This window comes from Lepidochelys kempii, chromosome 6, assembly GCF_965140285.1.
Source record: "Lepidochelys kempii isolate rLepKem1 chromosome 6, rLepKem1.hap1, whole genome shotgun sequence".
Classification (NCBI taxonomy): Eukaryota; Metazoa; Chordata; order Testudines; family Cheloniidae; genus Lepidochelys; species Lepidochelys kempii.
This window is the reverse complement of record NC_136385.1, coordinates 111,816,140-111,834,528: the sequence shown is the minus strand read 5'-3', so window position 1 is coordinate 111,834,528 and position 18,389 is coordinate 111,816,140. Positions and strand designations below refer to the sequence as shown.

The 18,389-nt window shown below is 44.2% G+C and overlaps 1 protein-coding gene across 4 annotated transcripts in view; it reads right to left on the bottom strand.

Moving 5' to 3' along the window:
* The window catches only part of PPP2R5C (protein phosphatase 2 regulatory subunit B'gamma), a 192,001-nt gene that overhangs the window by 62,817 nt on the left and 110,795 nt on the right, over positions 1 to 18,389 (bottom strand). For 3 of the 4 annotated variants that reach the window (XM_073349665.2, XM_073349667.2, XM_073349668.2), the window contains 4 exons: positions 14,619 to 14,729; positions 13,752 to 13,844; positions 13,528 to 13,658; positions 9,051 to 9,110 (listed from right to left, as the gene is read on the bottom strand). In XM_073349665.2, the coding sequence (XP_073205766.1) occupies positions 9,051 to 9,110; positions 13,528 to 13,658; positions 13,752 to 13,844; positions 14,619 to 14,729 (395 nt within the window). The remainder of the gene's footprint in view (positions 1 to 9,050; positions 9,111 to 13,527; positions 13,659 to 13,751; positions 13,845 to 14,618; positions 14,730 to 18,389) is intronic. The other variant, XM_073349666.2, reaches the window with a different exon arrangement.

Here is an 18,389-nt window from a genome sequence, read left to right as displayed (position 1 = left end):
AGGGAGCAGGAAGCCAAAGGCTTGAAGGGGGGACCTGTGAACCGTGACAGCATGAGATTCAGGTCCCAAGGAGGGACAGGGTCATGGACATGGGGATAGTCACGCCAGACCTTTCAAAAAACCAGACTGTCATGTCATGAGTGAAGACTGACCTGCCCTGGAATGGAGGGTGGAAGGCTGAAATAGTGGCCAACTGAACCTTAACTGATGAAAGAGACAGGCCCTGGAGTTTGAGGTGCAGAAGGTAGTCTAAGATCGACTGCACTGAAGCCAGCTCAGGCTGAATACCCTGGTTTGAGGCCCAGCACGTGAACCGTTTCTCTGCTCTGGGGACTGACGGCGTTTGGCTGCCCTCTGAGGAGGGCTCATGGCTGGCTTACCCACCTGGGGAGACCAAGCACTCCTGCTCCTCTGCATTCAACCATGCAGCAGCCAAGTTGTCAGGTGCAGCGCAGCCGGGTTCGTGTGCAGAAGACTGCTGTGGTTCTGAGACAGCAGATCCGGCCAGAGGGGCGGCTGCAGCAGACCCGCCACTGAGAGGTCCAGCAGGGTGCCGAACCAGTGTTGGCAAGGCTAAGCCGGGACTATCAGGATAACCTTTGCCTTGTCCTGTTTCATCTTCTCAAGGACTCTGTGAATTAATGGCACTGATGGGAAGGAGTACATTCGGGCCCCCAACCACAGAAGCAAAAACGAATCTGACAGGGAGCCTCTGTTGATCCCCCAAAATTGAGTAAAACATGTAGCACTTCCTGGGTGGATTTGTTTGCGTTCCAGCAGAACAGGGAGTTCCCCACCTTTGGAAGATGATGTTAACCACCTCTGGATGGAGTGACCATTCGTGGCAAGACCAAAAGGTCCTGCTGAGGTGATCTGCCAACACGTTCCTGGCCACGGGAAGGTGCATGGCAATGAGATAAATGGCATGCTGCTCACAGAAGTCCCAGAGAGCTTCTTGCAGTGGGCTGACGATCAGGTTTTGCTTTGCTTGCTGATGTAAAACACTGCGGCGGTATTTTCCTTTAGGATCTGCAGCACCTTGCCCTTCACATGAAGCAGGAAAGTCTGATTGTCCAAGCAAACCGCTCTGAGCTCTCTGACCTTTATGTGGAGGGAGCAAGCATCTCACGACCAACAGTCTTGTGTGCTGATATCAGCCAGGTGGGCCCCCCACCTCAGGTTCAAGGCATCGGAGACCAGTGTCAGTGATGGGGCTGCAAAGGGAAATGCCTGCAACACTGATCCAGGTTTCACCCACCATTTCACGGATGACTGTATGTGGTCCAGCACCCTGACCACGCAGTCTAGATTGTGCTGTTGGGGATGTAGACCGAAGACAACCATGCTTGCAGGGATCTGAGATGGAACCGCGCGTGACTGATTACGTAAGTACAGGCTGCCATATGGCTTAACAAGCTCAGGCATGTGTGAGCTCTCACATGCAAGATCAGGTTTGACATGGCTCAGAAACAGGCATCCAGAAGGAAGGCTCTGGCTCTTGTGGAGTTGAGGACCGCGCTATGAAAGCTGTCTGTTGCACCAGTATTAAGGTTGATTTCCTTTTATTAACTGGCCCAGATTGTTGCAGGTGGAACATACCAGATCGAGGCTCCTTTGAACCTGACCCCGAGATCTGCCCTTGATGAGCCAGTCATCAAGGTACGGATAAACCTGGACCCCTCGATGCCTCAGGTAAGCAGCCACTGGCACCATGCATTTTGTAAAAACTGGCGGGGCTGCTGAGTCCGAAGGGAGGCATCATGAATTGGAAATGACGCTGGCCCACCACAAAACAGAGGAACCATCTGTGTCCTTGAAAAATGGAGATATGAAACTATGCGTCCATCAAGTCGAGGGCGGCGTAACAGTCTCCAGGATCCAGGGAAGGGATGATGGAGGCCAGGAAGACCATGCAAAACTTCACCTTTTTGAGATATTTTTTGAGGAGTCACAAGTCTAGAATGGGTCTTAAGCCCCCTTTCACTTTGAGGATTAAGAAATAGTGGGAGAACCCCCCTTTCCCGCTCATGTCCTGAGGGACCTCCTCCACCACTCCTAGCTGTAGGAGATTTTCTACTTCCTGAGCAAGGAGTTGCTCATGAGAAACCCATCCCTCTTCAGGGACCTAAGGGGAGTGGGAGGGAGGGGCAGCCGAGAATTGGAGGGTGTAGCCCAGAGATGATATACCGAGCATCCAACGGTTTGAGGTTACTCATGACCAAGCCAACCGGAAGGCGGTTCAGGAAGGAGTAGGGTGGATCCTGAGAATTGACTCAGGCGCGGTCCTCAAGCACATCCTCAAAATGAGCGCTTCTGGCCCTCTGGGTATTTTGCTGGACAGGCAAACGGGAGGTGGAGGGGCAATGATGGCTGAACCCTGAGTCTTTGTCTGTTCTCCTAGAGGAGCCCTGCTGAGGAGGCCGAGGCCAAGGCCTAGGAGGCGGAGGCAGTCTGAACGGTTTTCTCACCATCTGCGGTGTGGCAGGCTTAGTGAGCGGAAAGCGTCTCTAATGTCCTTGAGTCCATGCAGCCTTGCATCCGTCTGCTCTAAGAAGCGCCCCCTTCCATCAACGGAAGGTCCGGATGGAAGGTCCGGATGGAGGACTGCATCTCCTGGGACAGACCCACAGACTGAAGCCAGGAACTGTGCCACATTACCATGGCCGCGGCAATGACCCTTGCCGCTGAATTGGCCGCATCCCAGGCCATCTGGAGGTATCTTCCTCCAAAATGGTGGTAAACTCCTGGCCCAAGTCCTGGGGCAGGGAGTCAAACTTTTTGAGGGAGTCCCACAGATTAAAACTGTATTTCCCCAATAAAGCCTGGTGGTTTGACACCCTAAACTGAAGTGTGGCCATTGAATAAATGTTCCTTCCAAAAAGGTCTGGCCTCTTGGTGTCTTTATTTGTGGGTGTGGAACTGGCTTGCCCTTCCCTGTCCCTTTCATTGGCTGCCGAGATGACCAGTGACCCTGGAGGCGGGTGGGTATAAGTATTCAAACCTTTTAGCAGAGATGAAGTATTTATTTTCAGCCTGCTTGGAGGTGGGTGGGATAGAACACAGGGATTGCCAGAGGGCCTTGGCTATGTTTAAAATCCCGTCATACACTGGCAATACGACCCACGCAGGGGCTGACGTCGTTAGCAGGTTGAATAAAGTGTCAGACTGCTCTGCCATTTCTTCCATCTCCAAGCCTTAGTTTGAAGCCACCCTCCTGAGCAGGACTTTGTACTCCTTAAAGTCATCCAGTGGACTGGCATGCAAGGGCCCTGCTACCACCTCAGCTGGCAATGAGGACGAGGATTGGACTACCGGGGAAGGGCCTGGAACATTGTCCCCTGTAGGGGAAGGTTCCTTTGGAGTGGATACCTGCTCTTCAACCCCCAGTATCATATTCCACTCCACGCACCGAGCCCAGTGCCATCAGTGCCAGGGGTTGCTTCTCCAAGGCAGCAAGGGAGGAGAAGTGCAAGAAGGGCATCGGGATGCCCCATACATTCCAATATGGCCACTGTGCAGGCCACTGGCTCCTAGGTTGGCAACATGGTAGTTGAGGCAGCCTCAGGCACCCACAAGGGCCGCTGCTGCTGTCACGGTGAGGGGCTGAAGTTCCGCTCAGCTCCAGACGAGTCCCCTTCTGGTGACCATGGTGGGGCTGTAGAGGCTGACCGTAGCTGCGGGAGAGTGATGCCTTGAATAGAGGGATTGGCGACTATCCAAAGACCCAAGTGGGGATATTGGTCACCAATGCTGAACCAGTCTCGTGCCTGGGGGGAACAACACACCAACAGAGATCTGCACCAGGGAGTTGACTGGCAAGACGACGATTGGTGTTGGTTGTACAGAGACTGACGCCTCACTGTGGGCAATTCGCACCATGTTGATGGTGACCACGAGTGCGGTGCTGATGACTTGGGCTGTCTGACAGGAGATCTAGGTTACAGAGTCGGGAATCTCAGCCGTGAAGACAGGGAACGCTGTCTTTGCTCCAGGGACCGACGGCGTTTGGCTGCCCTCTGAGGAGGTCTCATGGCTGGCTTACTGGCTTGGGGAAACTTAGCTGTATCTAAGGTTGTGCACAGCACCGGGAGGATTCTCTGGTCCCTGGCCGCCATGAGGCTCTCAGACGTTAATAGCCCTGCCAAGTGCCTGGGGCCCCTACTGCTCCCAGGAGTCAAAGGCGGATCCCTAATGGGGTTGAATGAGCCAGCAGGGGATGAACCATCTTGAGGATCCGGAGTGAGCGGACGGGCTGAACTGGGTCCTTTGCCCAACTCCCCTGGACTTAAGTTCCCGCTAAGCTGCGCAGCCGCACAGCAGGCTATCAAAGGCCCAGCCCAGCTGAAGCTGCCACAGCCAGGGAGAGGCTCCTCTCCCCCCAGCACAGCCAGCTGGAGCTGCTGCAGCCAGGGAGAGGCTCCTCTCCCCCCAGCACAGCCAGCCGGAGCTACTGCTGCTGGAGAGGGACACCTCTACCCCCGCCGGCGTTGCTGCAGTGAGAGAGGGCTGGGGGGAGTCCTCCCTCTCTGCCACAGCTCCGGGGCAGCCTGCATCCCGGAGCCCACACCCCCAGCCAGAGCCCTCACCCTCCCACCCCAACCCTCTACCCCAGCCCAGAGCCCCCTCACACACACCTCCCAATCCCCTCATCCTGGCCCCATCCCAGAGCTTGCACCCCCAGCCAGAACCCTCTGCCCTAGTCCTGAGTCCCCTCCTGTAGCCAAATCCCCTCTCCCACCCCAGAGCCAGCACCCCAAGCCAGAGCCCTCACCCCCCTCCCAACATATCCCAACCCTCTGCTCGAGCACCGAGCCCCCTGGCACGCTCTGAACCCCTTGGCCCCACCCCCACTACACATCACCTCCATATTGGCGCACATAATAAAATTCATTCTGCACATGGACGTAAAAAATTAGAGGGAACACTGCCCTTGACCCTTCTTGCACGGTGCCGGAGAGTCTCATTTCTTCAGGTGCTCTTTGGCACCAGCGAAGGAGAGTGGTGCTGGGCAGAACTTGGTGCTGGAGGTGCACTCCACACCAATGCCGAGGTGCTAGGTGAAGAGTCGGAGTGGAAAGGCTCCGACGCTGGGCAAAGCGTAGCCTCCATGAGGAGGGCCCTTAGATGAATGTTGCGTTCCTTTTGAATTCTAGGATGGAAGTTCTTACAAATGCGACTTGTCCTTCACATGTGACTCTCCCAAGCACTTTAGGCAGCTGCTATGGGGGTTGCTAATGGGCACAGGCCTATTACAGAAAGAACAAGGCTTAGAACCTATGGACCATCCCTGCTGGGACTCTTACTTACTAACTACACTACTTAACACCACTAACTACTGTAAACAAACTATATACAGAACTAACAAGCAATAAATGCTAGAAAGAACCACTATCCACTTGAGAGGCAAGGGGAAGGTGCTCCGACCAGCTGTCACAGATGGTAAGAAGGAACTGAGAGGGTGTATGGCCGGTGGTGCCTAATTTACCAACGCATGAACGTGGCACTCCAGAGGGTGCCACTGCCAACCCTACAGATACTGCTAAGGCAAAAAAAAAATCTCAGACTGTGCACGTGGGCGTGCACACACCAAGAATGGAATCAACATGAGCAGGCACAAAAGAAGAAAAACCTATTACCTAGAGGGAGCTGTATGTCAGTAGCCTCCTCCACAAAAATCTTGCTTAGAGTGGGGAGGAAAGTGGATCACCTGCCATATAGGGGAGAATTCACAATTCAAAAATCTGAATTTAAGTACTGGGTATTTAGATTAAAAAAAAAACAGTCTAGTTTTCATCCAGCTGAGGAGAATGTGAAATATTTATCTAGTACTTGTATTTAACTTTAGACCTTAATAGTTCTAATAACTGTTCCACACCTTCTAGTGGTAGCAAGCAGGATGACAGAGTAATAACGTGGCAGAGAAGTTTCAACATTGGGGCAGCTTTTCAACAGTAAGGCAGTAATAAATATTCATGCTTTTAATTTCATATACTTTTATGTTGCATTCCAATTGTGCAATTAGTTTTGTGGGAGCCATGTCTAAAAAACGTATCTTTTGGAGCTTCATTTTGAGAACTCTTAGAGATGTGAAATCATCGGTTTGTGTTTTCTGCTAATACAGTGGAAACAGGTTAATGACAAACTAATTTCAGATGAATGTGCATTTCTTAGGGCTTTTTCAAGAAAGCCCAATTACTGCTTTCTCTTTTGTAACTTGTTGGTCAACATTACTTGACTGTAAATAACTTCTGGAATATGTTGAGCTGTGGCTCACGAAAGCTTATGCTCAAATAAATTTGTTAGTTTCTAAGGTGCCACAAGTACTCCTTTTCTTTTTACTGTTAACTTTGGAATCCTTTTACTTGTTGAACATTTCAATAAATAAGATATATAAATAACTATTCAAGACAAATCTATGCATAGGTCCAAGCTATTTCAGCTATAATTTCAATGTTTTTCCAGCAAACATAGATGCACACAATGTAAATTATCAAACTTCACTAATCAGTTTATTTTATTCTAACATTTAAGTATCTGAAAAGTCTCTGTAGTATATCTACCCATGCATATAGTATAAAATGTGTGAATCTGTTTAAAACAAGAGTTTGCTCGGTACTCACAGAATTGAAAAAATGCACATCAGTTTTGATTATAAAGGCTCTGTTTTCCTTAAATTTGTACAAATTGTAATTTCAAAAGCATTTACTGTGAGCTGAGATTAACATAAAATGAGTATCCAATGATCTGATAATCTATGTTTAACATATGATCACTCGAAAAACCATTTGTAGCAGGGTGGTCACCCGCTCCAGCGCTGACAGGGTAAAAGTCAGCCCTGGAAGAGGCCTAAGGGCTGGGAGAAAAGCCCAGGCTGATGAACAGATCATTGATGAAGGGATCAGCAGCAGCTGTGGCCAGCTCAATCAGGGCCCAGCTGGCCCCTATAAGAGGGCAGTGGGCCAGGAGCAGGCAGTCTCTCTCTGACAGCAGAGAGGAAAGGACCTGGCTGCCTGGGAGCTAAACAGGAACCTGAGGTGGGGTAGCACTGGGGAAAGGTAGGAGGAGCTGGGGAGCTCATGCCGGGAAACCCCCCAGGCTGCAGGGCTTTGTGCGGGGCCTAAACAGGTTCTGGGGCTGTAAAGGGGCAGACCGGGGCTAGGTAGAGGCAGTAGGTCCTACCTCCCCATGCCTATGATGGCTGGCTTATACAGACTGCAGTTGGCCCCAGTGAAAGGGGGCTAGATGGTGACTGGCAGTAGCCCATAGGCTGAGGCAAGGTGGGATTAGGGGGCTTGGGGGTTCCTCAGGGAGGGGAGACCCAGAGACTGGGGGAGATACTGCTGGGGCAGAACCCCCAGATAAAGGGGCACTGGGGTCTGGAAGGGACATGGGGACCAGCGAGAGGCGGGACATCGGCCAGCAGGGGGCACTCCGGAGGCTGGTAAGCTAATTCCCTGGACGAACAACGGGAGGCGCCGCAGGGTTGAGTCCCACCCTGTGACATCATTCTATTGTTGATCAGGACACACAACTGTATGCACAACAGACATGGGATAGATTTAACAGTCAGGTCGCAACTTTGTTAATTTAACACTGGATAGGGGTGCTATGTGCCCACACTCTGCCCTCCCATACCAAGTATTTAACTGGTTCCAGTGTGGGGCTACAGGGCTCCCGCCACATAGCCAATAACTCAGAGTATATCTTCTCAGCCTACCCCTGGGACTGAGCTCAATTCTGAATCCTTGCTCCCTTTCTATACATGGGGAGAGGCAGACGCTACCAAGGGGATAGATATTTCAGTTCATATAGGCACAAGGTCCACTAACAAAATCCAGGATCTTGTTTACCTCTGGGAGCTGGACCTTCTAGCTTTTATCTGCTCTGGACACTGGCCACAAGTTGCAATGAGCTGAACAGTCTTCCTCTTTCCTAATATTAAACTTTCATATCCTATTTCTTTCAGCCCAAATGTGCTTCCATGATGCGAGCCCACCAGATCTGTTGCCAGAAAAATTATTTCCTCATCTCAAAAAGAGGCAACTGGTCAGACTCGCAGCATCATAAAACCATAACTTCTATGCTGCAACTAAAGGGAAGGAGGCCAGGGCAGCTAACAGAAGCAAGAAGTTTTTGAAAAGCTTGGGAGAGTTTAATGGGCAGAGGAACAGAGGACATGCAAGAACTATTCCACTAGCATTACCTCCCCTGCCCCAGCTAATGGAAAGGTTGAGGACCTAAAGAGGAGGAGGGGCTGGCCCCCATCTTGCCACTATTTGCTCTTAAATCTTCCTCACCCCTTCTGAATTTTGTTATATTCCCTGCCATTCCTCATTGATTGAGGGGGAGAGGGAAGCATTGATATGGGAACTAAAGTCTTCCCACTATTCAGTGATGAGTGTAATGCATAAACTGTGGTAATAAATGCTGTATAAATATTAACTAATAATCATTATACATGATACTAACTTTTCAGTCCAAACATAGTCAACCTAAATGTCTTATATAACTATTAGAAAAACAGAGCTGCCTTTTTTTAAAAATTATTATTAAACTTTGCAGTTTCTTCATTTATTTATTTTAAACCTGTCATCCTGGCAACATATTGTGCAATGTGAAATAAGAAGCAATCTTATGCAGAGAATCACAGCTATTGGACATTGATTGGGCCTATTAGGTCATGCAGTCTATTGCCTTGGAGGTGCAAGGTAGTTCTCTACAGTATTTTCTTCAGTAAATCATTCTAGCACTGAGATTTTCCTTTGTAAACAAGCAGATCTTGTGTTTAGGACTTCTTTTTGATATTCTGTAATTTAATCTATCATAGATAAACTTGTCCACATACACTTTAGACCTAAACAATTACTCTCCCTCACTGGCGTTTATACCCTTTAAATATTAGTAGATGGTTATCATATTCCCTTCTTAGTTATAACTCTGCCAAACTATATAAAAAGTTATACATTTTGAAGAAATGTATCCCTCCAGCCCCTATTCAATTTTTAAATTCTTAATGGTTTGATTTTTATGGTATACAACAGGTAACTCACCTTCCCAATATTTCCAGTAATTCTGCTATGCCATTATGATGTTCTGTTTCATAAATAAACCTAAACAAATGAAATACAGTTTTAGTCAGTCAGTATTGACTATATATAGACCTATCTCCAAGACATGACTTCGTATCTATCTGATGTTTCATGTAGCATCAGAAAAATGTGAAGTGGAAAATTAGTACTTCAGACAGTGTACTACCATTTATATTCAGCAGGCTGAAAAATCCATTTTTTAAAATATAGTATGTACAAGTCAGGAATAGATTTGATTGTTTTGGATAATTAAATCTTTAGAGTTGCTTCTTTTGCTGTGCTTACAAAATGATCTATTAATAGCAATAATTAGCCACGTTGAATGCTTTTATTTTAAAAATTTACACGGTCCTAGGACTACAAGATATTCATGTTGGTTTTGCTTCCTTGCAACATCCGTTCTGTAGCAGAACTGCATACCTGGCACAGTAATGCTGTCAATGGCATATCCATCTGTACTGAACTGGCACAGTAAGTTACTGTTCTCTAACCACCTACACTGAAGAGAAAAAACGAGCAAACATCCTTGTGCTTTTCCAGTTGTCACATTTTATGCAGGGGTAATGATCAAAAACTGAATGCAGTCAAATTATATTTTAAAATTAAGACAATACTGAGTGTGTAGCATAATGCTATAATTTATTCTCCCATTTGTAAGGCAAACGTGTGTGAGGTGTTCCAATAATTCCCAGATATTGATCTAAAAGATTTGTTTTGCACTATACATTTGTTTCCAAGATGATCAGTAATAAACAGGACAAGTCAAGCCTCCACATTATGTTTTCTCTTTTGGTGGAAAGGCACAATTTGTTGGGTTTTTTGGAAGTTTTCCAAAACTCTAAAGTTCCACGTTTGTCCAATTTATACTTCAGATAGGTTTTGAAAACACTTGTTACAAAATTTCATCAACAAAATTTAGAACAGAAAACAGTTTCCCATTTTAAAATGTTTTTATAGAATGGATTCAAAACAGTTTGCTTTGAGTATTATTTTCCCCAGAAAAAGTAACTCAGTTCAGATAAGAAAATTTTCAGCAAAAACTGAAATTGGTAGGAAAATCCTTTTTATTTGATAACATTAATTTCATTTAATTGTTAAACACCAAAATAAAGAAAATATTTAAAGTAATAAATACACAAGGAAAAACTTTAAAATCCATATCCCAATTCCAGACAGCCACATAATTTTTACTTATGATTCGAGGAAGCAAGAAAAGAAACTCTGCTTAAACCTGGCCTGGGAGTTACACTGAGAACCTGCAGAATCACACCAAATATGAGCAAAGTAAATGTTTTAGAGAGGCGTACATTACATTAAAAAAGTACATGTAACTATTTTTTCAGTTAAGTTCAAGGCTTAAGCAGTTGAAGGAACTTGTTTGTAAACTTATTTTTCTCCTTAGAATTTTATGCCCAGAAGTACTATACAAAATTTCTATCCAGATTTGTTGAGATGCATAAAGACTTTAGTTTCTATGTCCTTGAGAATTCAGTTGGTAGATAAAGGCTTCTTCTTTATACTTTGAGAAGGGTGCTCTCTATACTATAATCTAGATTTCACTGCAGCATTCCTCATGTAAATTTCAGAACAGAAGCAGAAAAGTGAAAGAAGTGTCCATCCATTGTTTATACAAACTACTAAAAGGTGAATGGGTAGAATATTTGTCACCCATTCAAAAGATGTACTAGAAATGACTAGATTTGAAATCTTGGCTTCCATTACATAAAAACACTGCCAATGCAGAAAAAAATGGCAGAATAAACCTCCAATCGGATACATTTCAGATATATTGTTTCATGAAATTGTGCATTCCAGCATTAACTTAATCAAAACCCTCTATTGATTAAATAAATTGTAAGCAAATATGCACTCCCTTTCTGTCTTTTCTTGAAATCATTTTCCCTGAAACAAAACGTAACAGTACTTCATCTAAGAAAGAGTGGGGTTCAGTGTATTCAGGACCAAGAACCACTGCATGAAGACAGAGCAGATGGGGCTTATTCACTATTTTTAGGCAGTTCCTCAGTTCCTTTTTCTAAAAGCATTTTCTAGAGATAAGATCCCTCTACACCTGAACTGGCAAAAAGCTGTTGTGCAGTTGGCACCATTCTCTCCAAGGGGCCACATGTTCGCTTTTAGGAGGAAAAGTGTACAAGGGACAGAGACAAGAAAATGTGCTATATACAAGTAACACTGCTTTACAGCATACTGGATCTACAGAAAAACGAGATGCATCAAACAAAGGGCATGGCTTCAAAAGCTGAAGTCTGTGGAACCCGTACCGAGACCCTATTGCGCAGCAAACTGATTACTTGCAAATTACTAGGGATGAGTCCATATTTGAGTATATCTCAATCATATCCTGTCTAACATGAAGCCCATATATGCCAGTTGTTTGCCGCTACATGCTTGGAAATCCACTTAACACTTTAATATCATGTCACACTGAGGTGCTGATATAGGTCAACTATAAATTTGGAAACAGTCATGAACTGTGTTTCCCGTGAAAAATTTCAAGGTATATAAGTTTAGTTTTTCCCTTCCCTCCTTAAAATTCCTTCCAAATTTCTAAAGCCTTTTCCAACTTTGCTTTTTCAGAATGTTCTACATGGTACATTACTGCAGTAGCAATTTTGTATGGAGCAACTTACTAACAAGCCAGATTTTGTTACCCTTATCCACAAGCAGAGCTCTGCAAGTATCTATTTCAACAGGGTTTCATGGTAGTAAGTTTCTACTCAACAAGAGCAAGGGAGGCAGAAACTAGCTCTGTTTTTGCAGTGGGTTGCTATTGCTGCACTCAGAACTGCAACCCCACTGATTTTAAGAGTGTGTCTACACTAATTAAAAAACATGGCTAGCTTGTCCAGCTCACTCAGGCTCGCAGGGCTTGGACTAAGAGGTTGTTTAATTGAGATGTAGATGTTTGGGCTTGGGCTGGAGCCCAGGCTCTAAGACCCTGAAAGGTGGGAGGGTCCTACAGCTTGGGTTGCAGCCCAAGCCCGAATATCTACACCACAAATGAACAGCCCCTTCACCCAAGGCAGCTGGCACAGGGCAGTTGCAGGTTTTTAATTGCAATGTAGACATACCCTAAATGCCTTACTCTGACCTTCTGAATTTACATCTGTGTTTATTGAACTGGGGTGCGTACGTGTGCATGCGTGCAAAGTTTGGGCAAAGTAACAATAACTATTAGCGGGGATCACTATCTATTTACTCTAGTGGTTGCTGCCACAGATAATATAAACATTTTGATAAAGTGTTTAGGGAGTCATTATTTTTATTCTAAGCCAAATATGCTGGAGGCAAAAATCCAAATAAGTAATGTGTTCCGTTTCCTAAAAATACTCTCTGGATTCTAGAGAAACAGAAACATTATTGAAAATAATACTGATATAATATTTAGCTGACAAGGTCTAATGTTTATTTAGCTGAAATCTAGCATACAAACAGTTCACTATAATGGACTCAATTTTTAGTAGTATTTTTTAGGTTACTCCTCACCATTCCCTTAAACTTGTGAATTTATAAACATTGATTTATCTAAAGTCAAGATAGGAAGGAAACTCAGGTAACAGTGCAATAATACAAATAGGCATAATATCAATTAAAGAGTAATTGCGTTCCTGCAACATACACTGGGGCAGAACATTTCAAAATAGCTCAGCCTCAGTTCAACAACCTTCCAGCTGGAGCTGAGTTTGCGCCAATCAGGAAGTCTGAGAACTTAAAACTATCCAGTTACGAATACTGGATATATGATTCTATATGCAAAAAAAAATTAATAACCCTGATTCACAACCAAAGTGGTGGAAGCAAAGACATTACTATTATTATTTCTTGCAAGAGCAAATACACTTTCAGCAACAGTACCATTGTGGTGCTTTGACACCGATTATCAGGACTACCCCTAATTTGACATCTTTTGCTTATGCAACCTCAAACTGTACTTGCTTCCCTCAGAAATGGAACTTGCCCTTTGAAGTGAGTTCCTGCACATGTATTTTCTTCACTTGTGTTGCCACATCTGTCCCCAGGATATATATGTATTATGAAAAACTGAAACAAATGTATCTCTGCTCTATGATATTACGAACAACAAACAATCATAATATGCACTGCACTCGGTAACATGGCGCTATCATTCAAGCAACTCATCCCTGATAAAGCACTGTATAAAAAGTCAAGTTGACACAAAACTGATCTAAATGCAGAATCTCAAATGTACCCAAACTGCAGCTATAAAATTTATCCCATGCTATACTTCCCCTGATTTGGATCCCACTGAGAATTGCTTAATTAAACAGATGCCAATATTATTAGACACAAACATGTTTACATGGAATAAAATAATGAAGATTTTGCTAATAAGGGACCAAAAAGTCTAAATTACTATATCTAATCATATGTACCAAAATACAGAGCTGTGACATACCTATAAAATATATTATTAATTTGTTTCCTGATGTAAGCTCTTAGGCCTAAGAATTTCCCATATATTCTGTGAAGAGTAGTTTTAAGAAAATCTCTTTCCCGAGGATCTTCACTGTCAAAGAGTTCTAAAAGCTGTGGAAAAAGAAAGATACATTTTACTCAAATCTAATGCATTTTAAATCAATTTGGATTTAAAGCTTGAAGATATATTCATTTTTACCTCACCTGCAATACAAACTTCTGATCAATATATTTCTTAGCTACATTAGGTTGGAAATCTGGAGATTCTAAAAATCTTAAGAAAAATTCATAAACAAGCTGAAAAAAATCCACAAAGAAATAACATTAGTTTTTTTGATACAATATTATATTTTTGTAAGCAGTACAATTACAACTCAATTCTGACACTGTTCAAAAAGAAACTTCCTAGTTTAAGATCGTGTTATACATTATTTTTATATCACTTTACAGCGAGAGTAATACTACAATTTGGTGCAGGGAATGTATGTCATCAGGCGCTGTATTTTCTTACAGTGCTACATTCTTTAAACTGCAAAGAATTCCCAAATACTACATTCCTGAATTAATTTTACTTCATACCAATAGATACTAACATTCATGGTGTTCAGTAATACATATTTTGAAAAATCTTTTACTTTGCGCTCACATTTTTCAAACATCTAAAGCTAGAACCTTGCCATAGATAAATAAAAAAAATAAAGTTTGAATAGTAACAATAATCAACTAAGGCTCACTTTAATCTTTATTATTTAATTTAAAATCATATGTTTGTACTGAAACAAGCAACACACTTTTGACCTCTAAAACCACAAAGATTGATTTTCAATGTAATTTTCTTTTCAGTTGTTTACGTATTAACATCTTTTGAAAGATTAAAACTAATAATTTCAAATTACACAATGTAATTTCAAAGACTGTCCAGCTCTTAAAATTAACTAAATGTATTTTTGACTGCAAAAGAGAATTTACACTAGTGCGTTTAACACACAGTAGGAAGACACATTGTGTAATACTATTTTGCAATAATTTAGTTACTATTTAGTCAAATAAAGCAAGGAGATTGCTAATTACCTGTAGGTGAGGCCAGGCAGCTTCTAGAGTTGGTTCATCTTCCTCTGGATCAAATTCTGCCCCCGTTGGATTAGAAGATGGTGGTAATGTTCGAAACATGTTAACTGCAAACTAAAATCACATGCATCTTTAAGAACTCTAAAACAATGGAATTATTTAAAGATGCTTACTGAGATGAGGATTCTTTATAAAACAAGTATTTTAACTAATATCACAAACATTTATCATTTAAAAACTGGTATTTAATACAACAAATGCTTAACAAAAATGATTAGCTATTCAATTAAAACTTCTCTGTAGATTATAGCTCACAGAACATTTTCAAGTCGTATTTCAAGTCTAAACATGCAGAGAGAATTCTGTTACCACTGATATATTTGAGAGCTAATGATGTTAGAGAACGTTTTACAGAGAAAGCGTTTACAAAGAACTATAAAATTAGAAGCCAGAACAATGGAGACTAAATAAATGTTCAATCATATATGCCCTGTTCCAAGAAAAATGTCCCCACTTGTTATGACAGAAAACTACCATACTATGATTAAAACGTTTACATATCTATAAATTCAAATATCCATTTCTCACAATTAGTTACATTCTGTCACCTTCCTGTTTACTATCAATCACTGGCAAATATTCTAAAAAAATATTCTTGCCCTGAACAATTTTCAAAAGATTAGAAAGACATGAGATTCTGAATTGGTCTTGCATATTCTAACCTAAAATTTTACCTGCTCCCCCAGCTAGATTAGTAAGAATTTTAACTCAAACTCATTGTACAATTAATGGAATACAAAGTAGCAGCGTTTACTTAAGTTTCTGTAGCGAGTAAATGCCAATTTACAATGGAGAGACATCATACACTCACCAAAAATTAATGCGTTAACTTGTGGAAACTGCACAATCAGTTCATTCCTTCCACATAAGAAAGAAAAGGAAAAAGGACTCCTCCATCTCAAATGTGATCAGCCCAGGTTTTAGTGTGGACCCAACATGTTACATGGTAATCATTTGAAGTTATAACTGTCAAGATACAGCCAGTAGCACCAGAAAGGCTGTGTCCAGACTGATTTAAAGTCTGACTGTGAAGGACACATCAGAAAGAGGTCACATGCTGTTTCAGTTTGGCTGCCACCACATTCTCAACTGAACTTGCTCAGAAAAAGTTGGAAAAATTAAGGAAATTGGCAAGACTGCTGACATCTAGTCTGTTTCTTCAAAAGTTGTCAAACTAATTTTTCAGGTGGCTCATAGACTGCCTTCTCGATTAAATGGATTATTTTTCTTGTTATGGGGAGCTAGTGGTCTCTGCTAATCTGTGTTAGCCAAGAATGGCATGGGTTTGCTTTACAGATAGTATTCTATACATGTTTCAAAACATCCAAGGTTTTGGTTTGTGACTGGTCCAACCTACTCGAGGCAGATGGGCTGTGTGGCTTTCTTGGCTCTGTTTCTGTTTCCATTTCCTTGATTTCAGCAAGGCCGCATCTGTTTGATTTTATCAAAAGAGACAGTTACCTTTTCTGTAACTGGTGTTCTTCTAGATGTGTTGCTCATGCCCATTCCATATTAGGCGTGTGCTCTAGCCACATGCACCAGTGCCGCAAGTTTTTCCCTCAGCAGTATCCGTAGGGCACCAGCTCTGGCGCCCCCTAAGGTGCTCAGTATAAGGGGCACTGCCGGCTCCCGCCACCCTCAGTTCCTTCTTGCCGGAAATGCCAACAGTGGGGAAGGAGGGCAGGTCCTGGAATGGACATAAGCAACACATCTCAAAGAACACCAGTTACGGAAAAGGTAGCTGTCTTTTTTAACTGTCTTTGAGTGCTTGCTCATGTCCTTTCCATATTAGGTGACTCCAAAGCAGTATCCCTGGAGGTGGGAATGAGTTCACTGACGTATAGATTGCTACACAGCTATGCCGAGTCCAGCGTTGTCCCTGGCCTGCTGTGTGATGGCATAATGAGCCATAAACGTGTGGACAGAGGACCATGTTGTGGCTCTACAGATATCCTGGATAGGGTTGTGTGACAGAAGGCCGCTGAAAACACCTGAGCTCTCATCGAGTGGGCTCTGACAATCAGTGGTGGTGGAACCCCTGCCAGGTCATAACTGGTCATTATGCACGAGGTAATCCAATTGGAAATCCTGTGTGAGGACACCAGATGACGCTTCATCCTATCCGCTGTAGCGATGAAGAGGTAAGTCAATTTACGGAAAGGCTTGGTATGTTCTAAGTAAAAAGCCAAAGCCCTCCAGACATCCAGGGCATGAAGACACCTCTCTTCACTGATCTTGTGCAGTTTGGGACAAAACACTGGGAGGAAGATGTCCTGGTTCATATAGAAGATGGAGACCACCTTTGACAGGAAGGCCAGGCGGGGCTGCAACTGAACCTTATCTTTGTAGAAGACCGTGTATGGCGTTTCTGAGGTCAAGGCCTTAATTTCTGAGACCCGTCTTGCTGATGTCACCGCCACCAGGAATACAACCTTCCTTGACAGATGGGAAAGGGAGCAGGACCCCAGCAGTTCAAAGGGTGGAGGACCAAGTTAAGATCACACTGTGGAACAGGAGCCCGTACCTGCAGGAAGAGTCTCTCCAGCCCTCTCAAGAATCTGACCATCAAGTCATGAGAACACAGTCTGTCCTTGGATCGGTGGGTGAAAAGTGGAGATGGCCGCGAGATGCATTCTAATGGAAGAGTGTGCTAGACTCTGGTTCCTTAAATGGAACAGATAGTCCAGGACAGCCTGTATGGAGGAACGCGATGGAGAGATGCCCCATTCAGACACCCAGTGGGAAAACCTTGTGCACTTGGCCAGGGTAAGTCAGTCTAGTTGAGGGCTTCCTACTTTTCAGGAGGACCTGTTGGACTTCTTTGAACAAGTCCACTCTTCTGGGTTCAGCCACGCAGCATCCATACCAAATGGCAGAGGGACCCGAGGTTGGGGTGTAAGAGCCGACCGTAGTCCAGCGACAGCAGGTCCAGTTGGTTGGGCAGGGGCCAAGGAGGAGCCGTTGACAGGCTCATGAGCGTGCCGAACCAATGCTGGTGAGTCCACGACAGAGCAATCATAAAAACCTATGCCTGGTCTCTCTTGATCTTTTCCAGGGCCCTGCTGATGAGTGGAATTGGAGGGAATGAGTACATCAGGCTCCCTGACCATGACAGGAGGAAAGCATCAGAGAGGGAGTCTTTTTGTTCAGACCCTGTCAAGAACAAAACCAGTGGCACTTCCTGTTCTGTCTGGTAGCGAACAGGTCCACCTGGGGAGTGCCCCACCTTTGGAAGATCATGCAGGCTACCTCTGTATGCAGCGACCACTCATGGTGAGAAGAGAAGTCTCTGCTGAGCTGGTCTGCCAGCTTATTCCTGATGCCCAGGAAGGTGACAAGCTTCCAGATGCATTTTGTGGCTGATGGAGAAGTCTCAGAGTGCCAACAAGAGTAATCCCCCTTGCCTGTTGATGTAGAACATCGAGGCTGTGTTGTCCGTCAGGACTCGTACCACCTTGCCCAACAGGTGGGCCAAGAAGACTCTGCACGCCAGCTGGACTGCTCGGAGCTCTTTGACGTTTATGTGTAACTGCACTTCCTCCAGAGACCACCTCCCCTGTGTCTGGAGGTTGCCGAGATGTGCCCCCCAGCCAAGATCAGAGGCATCCGACACCAACTCAATGGAGTGAGGAGGTTGGTCGAATGGAACCCCTTTCAGGACTGTCCCGCAGTCGGTCCAGTAAGTATCGCCTGGGGAATGGTAACGATCTTTTC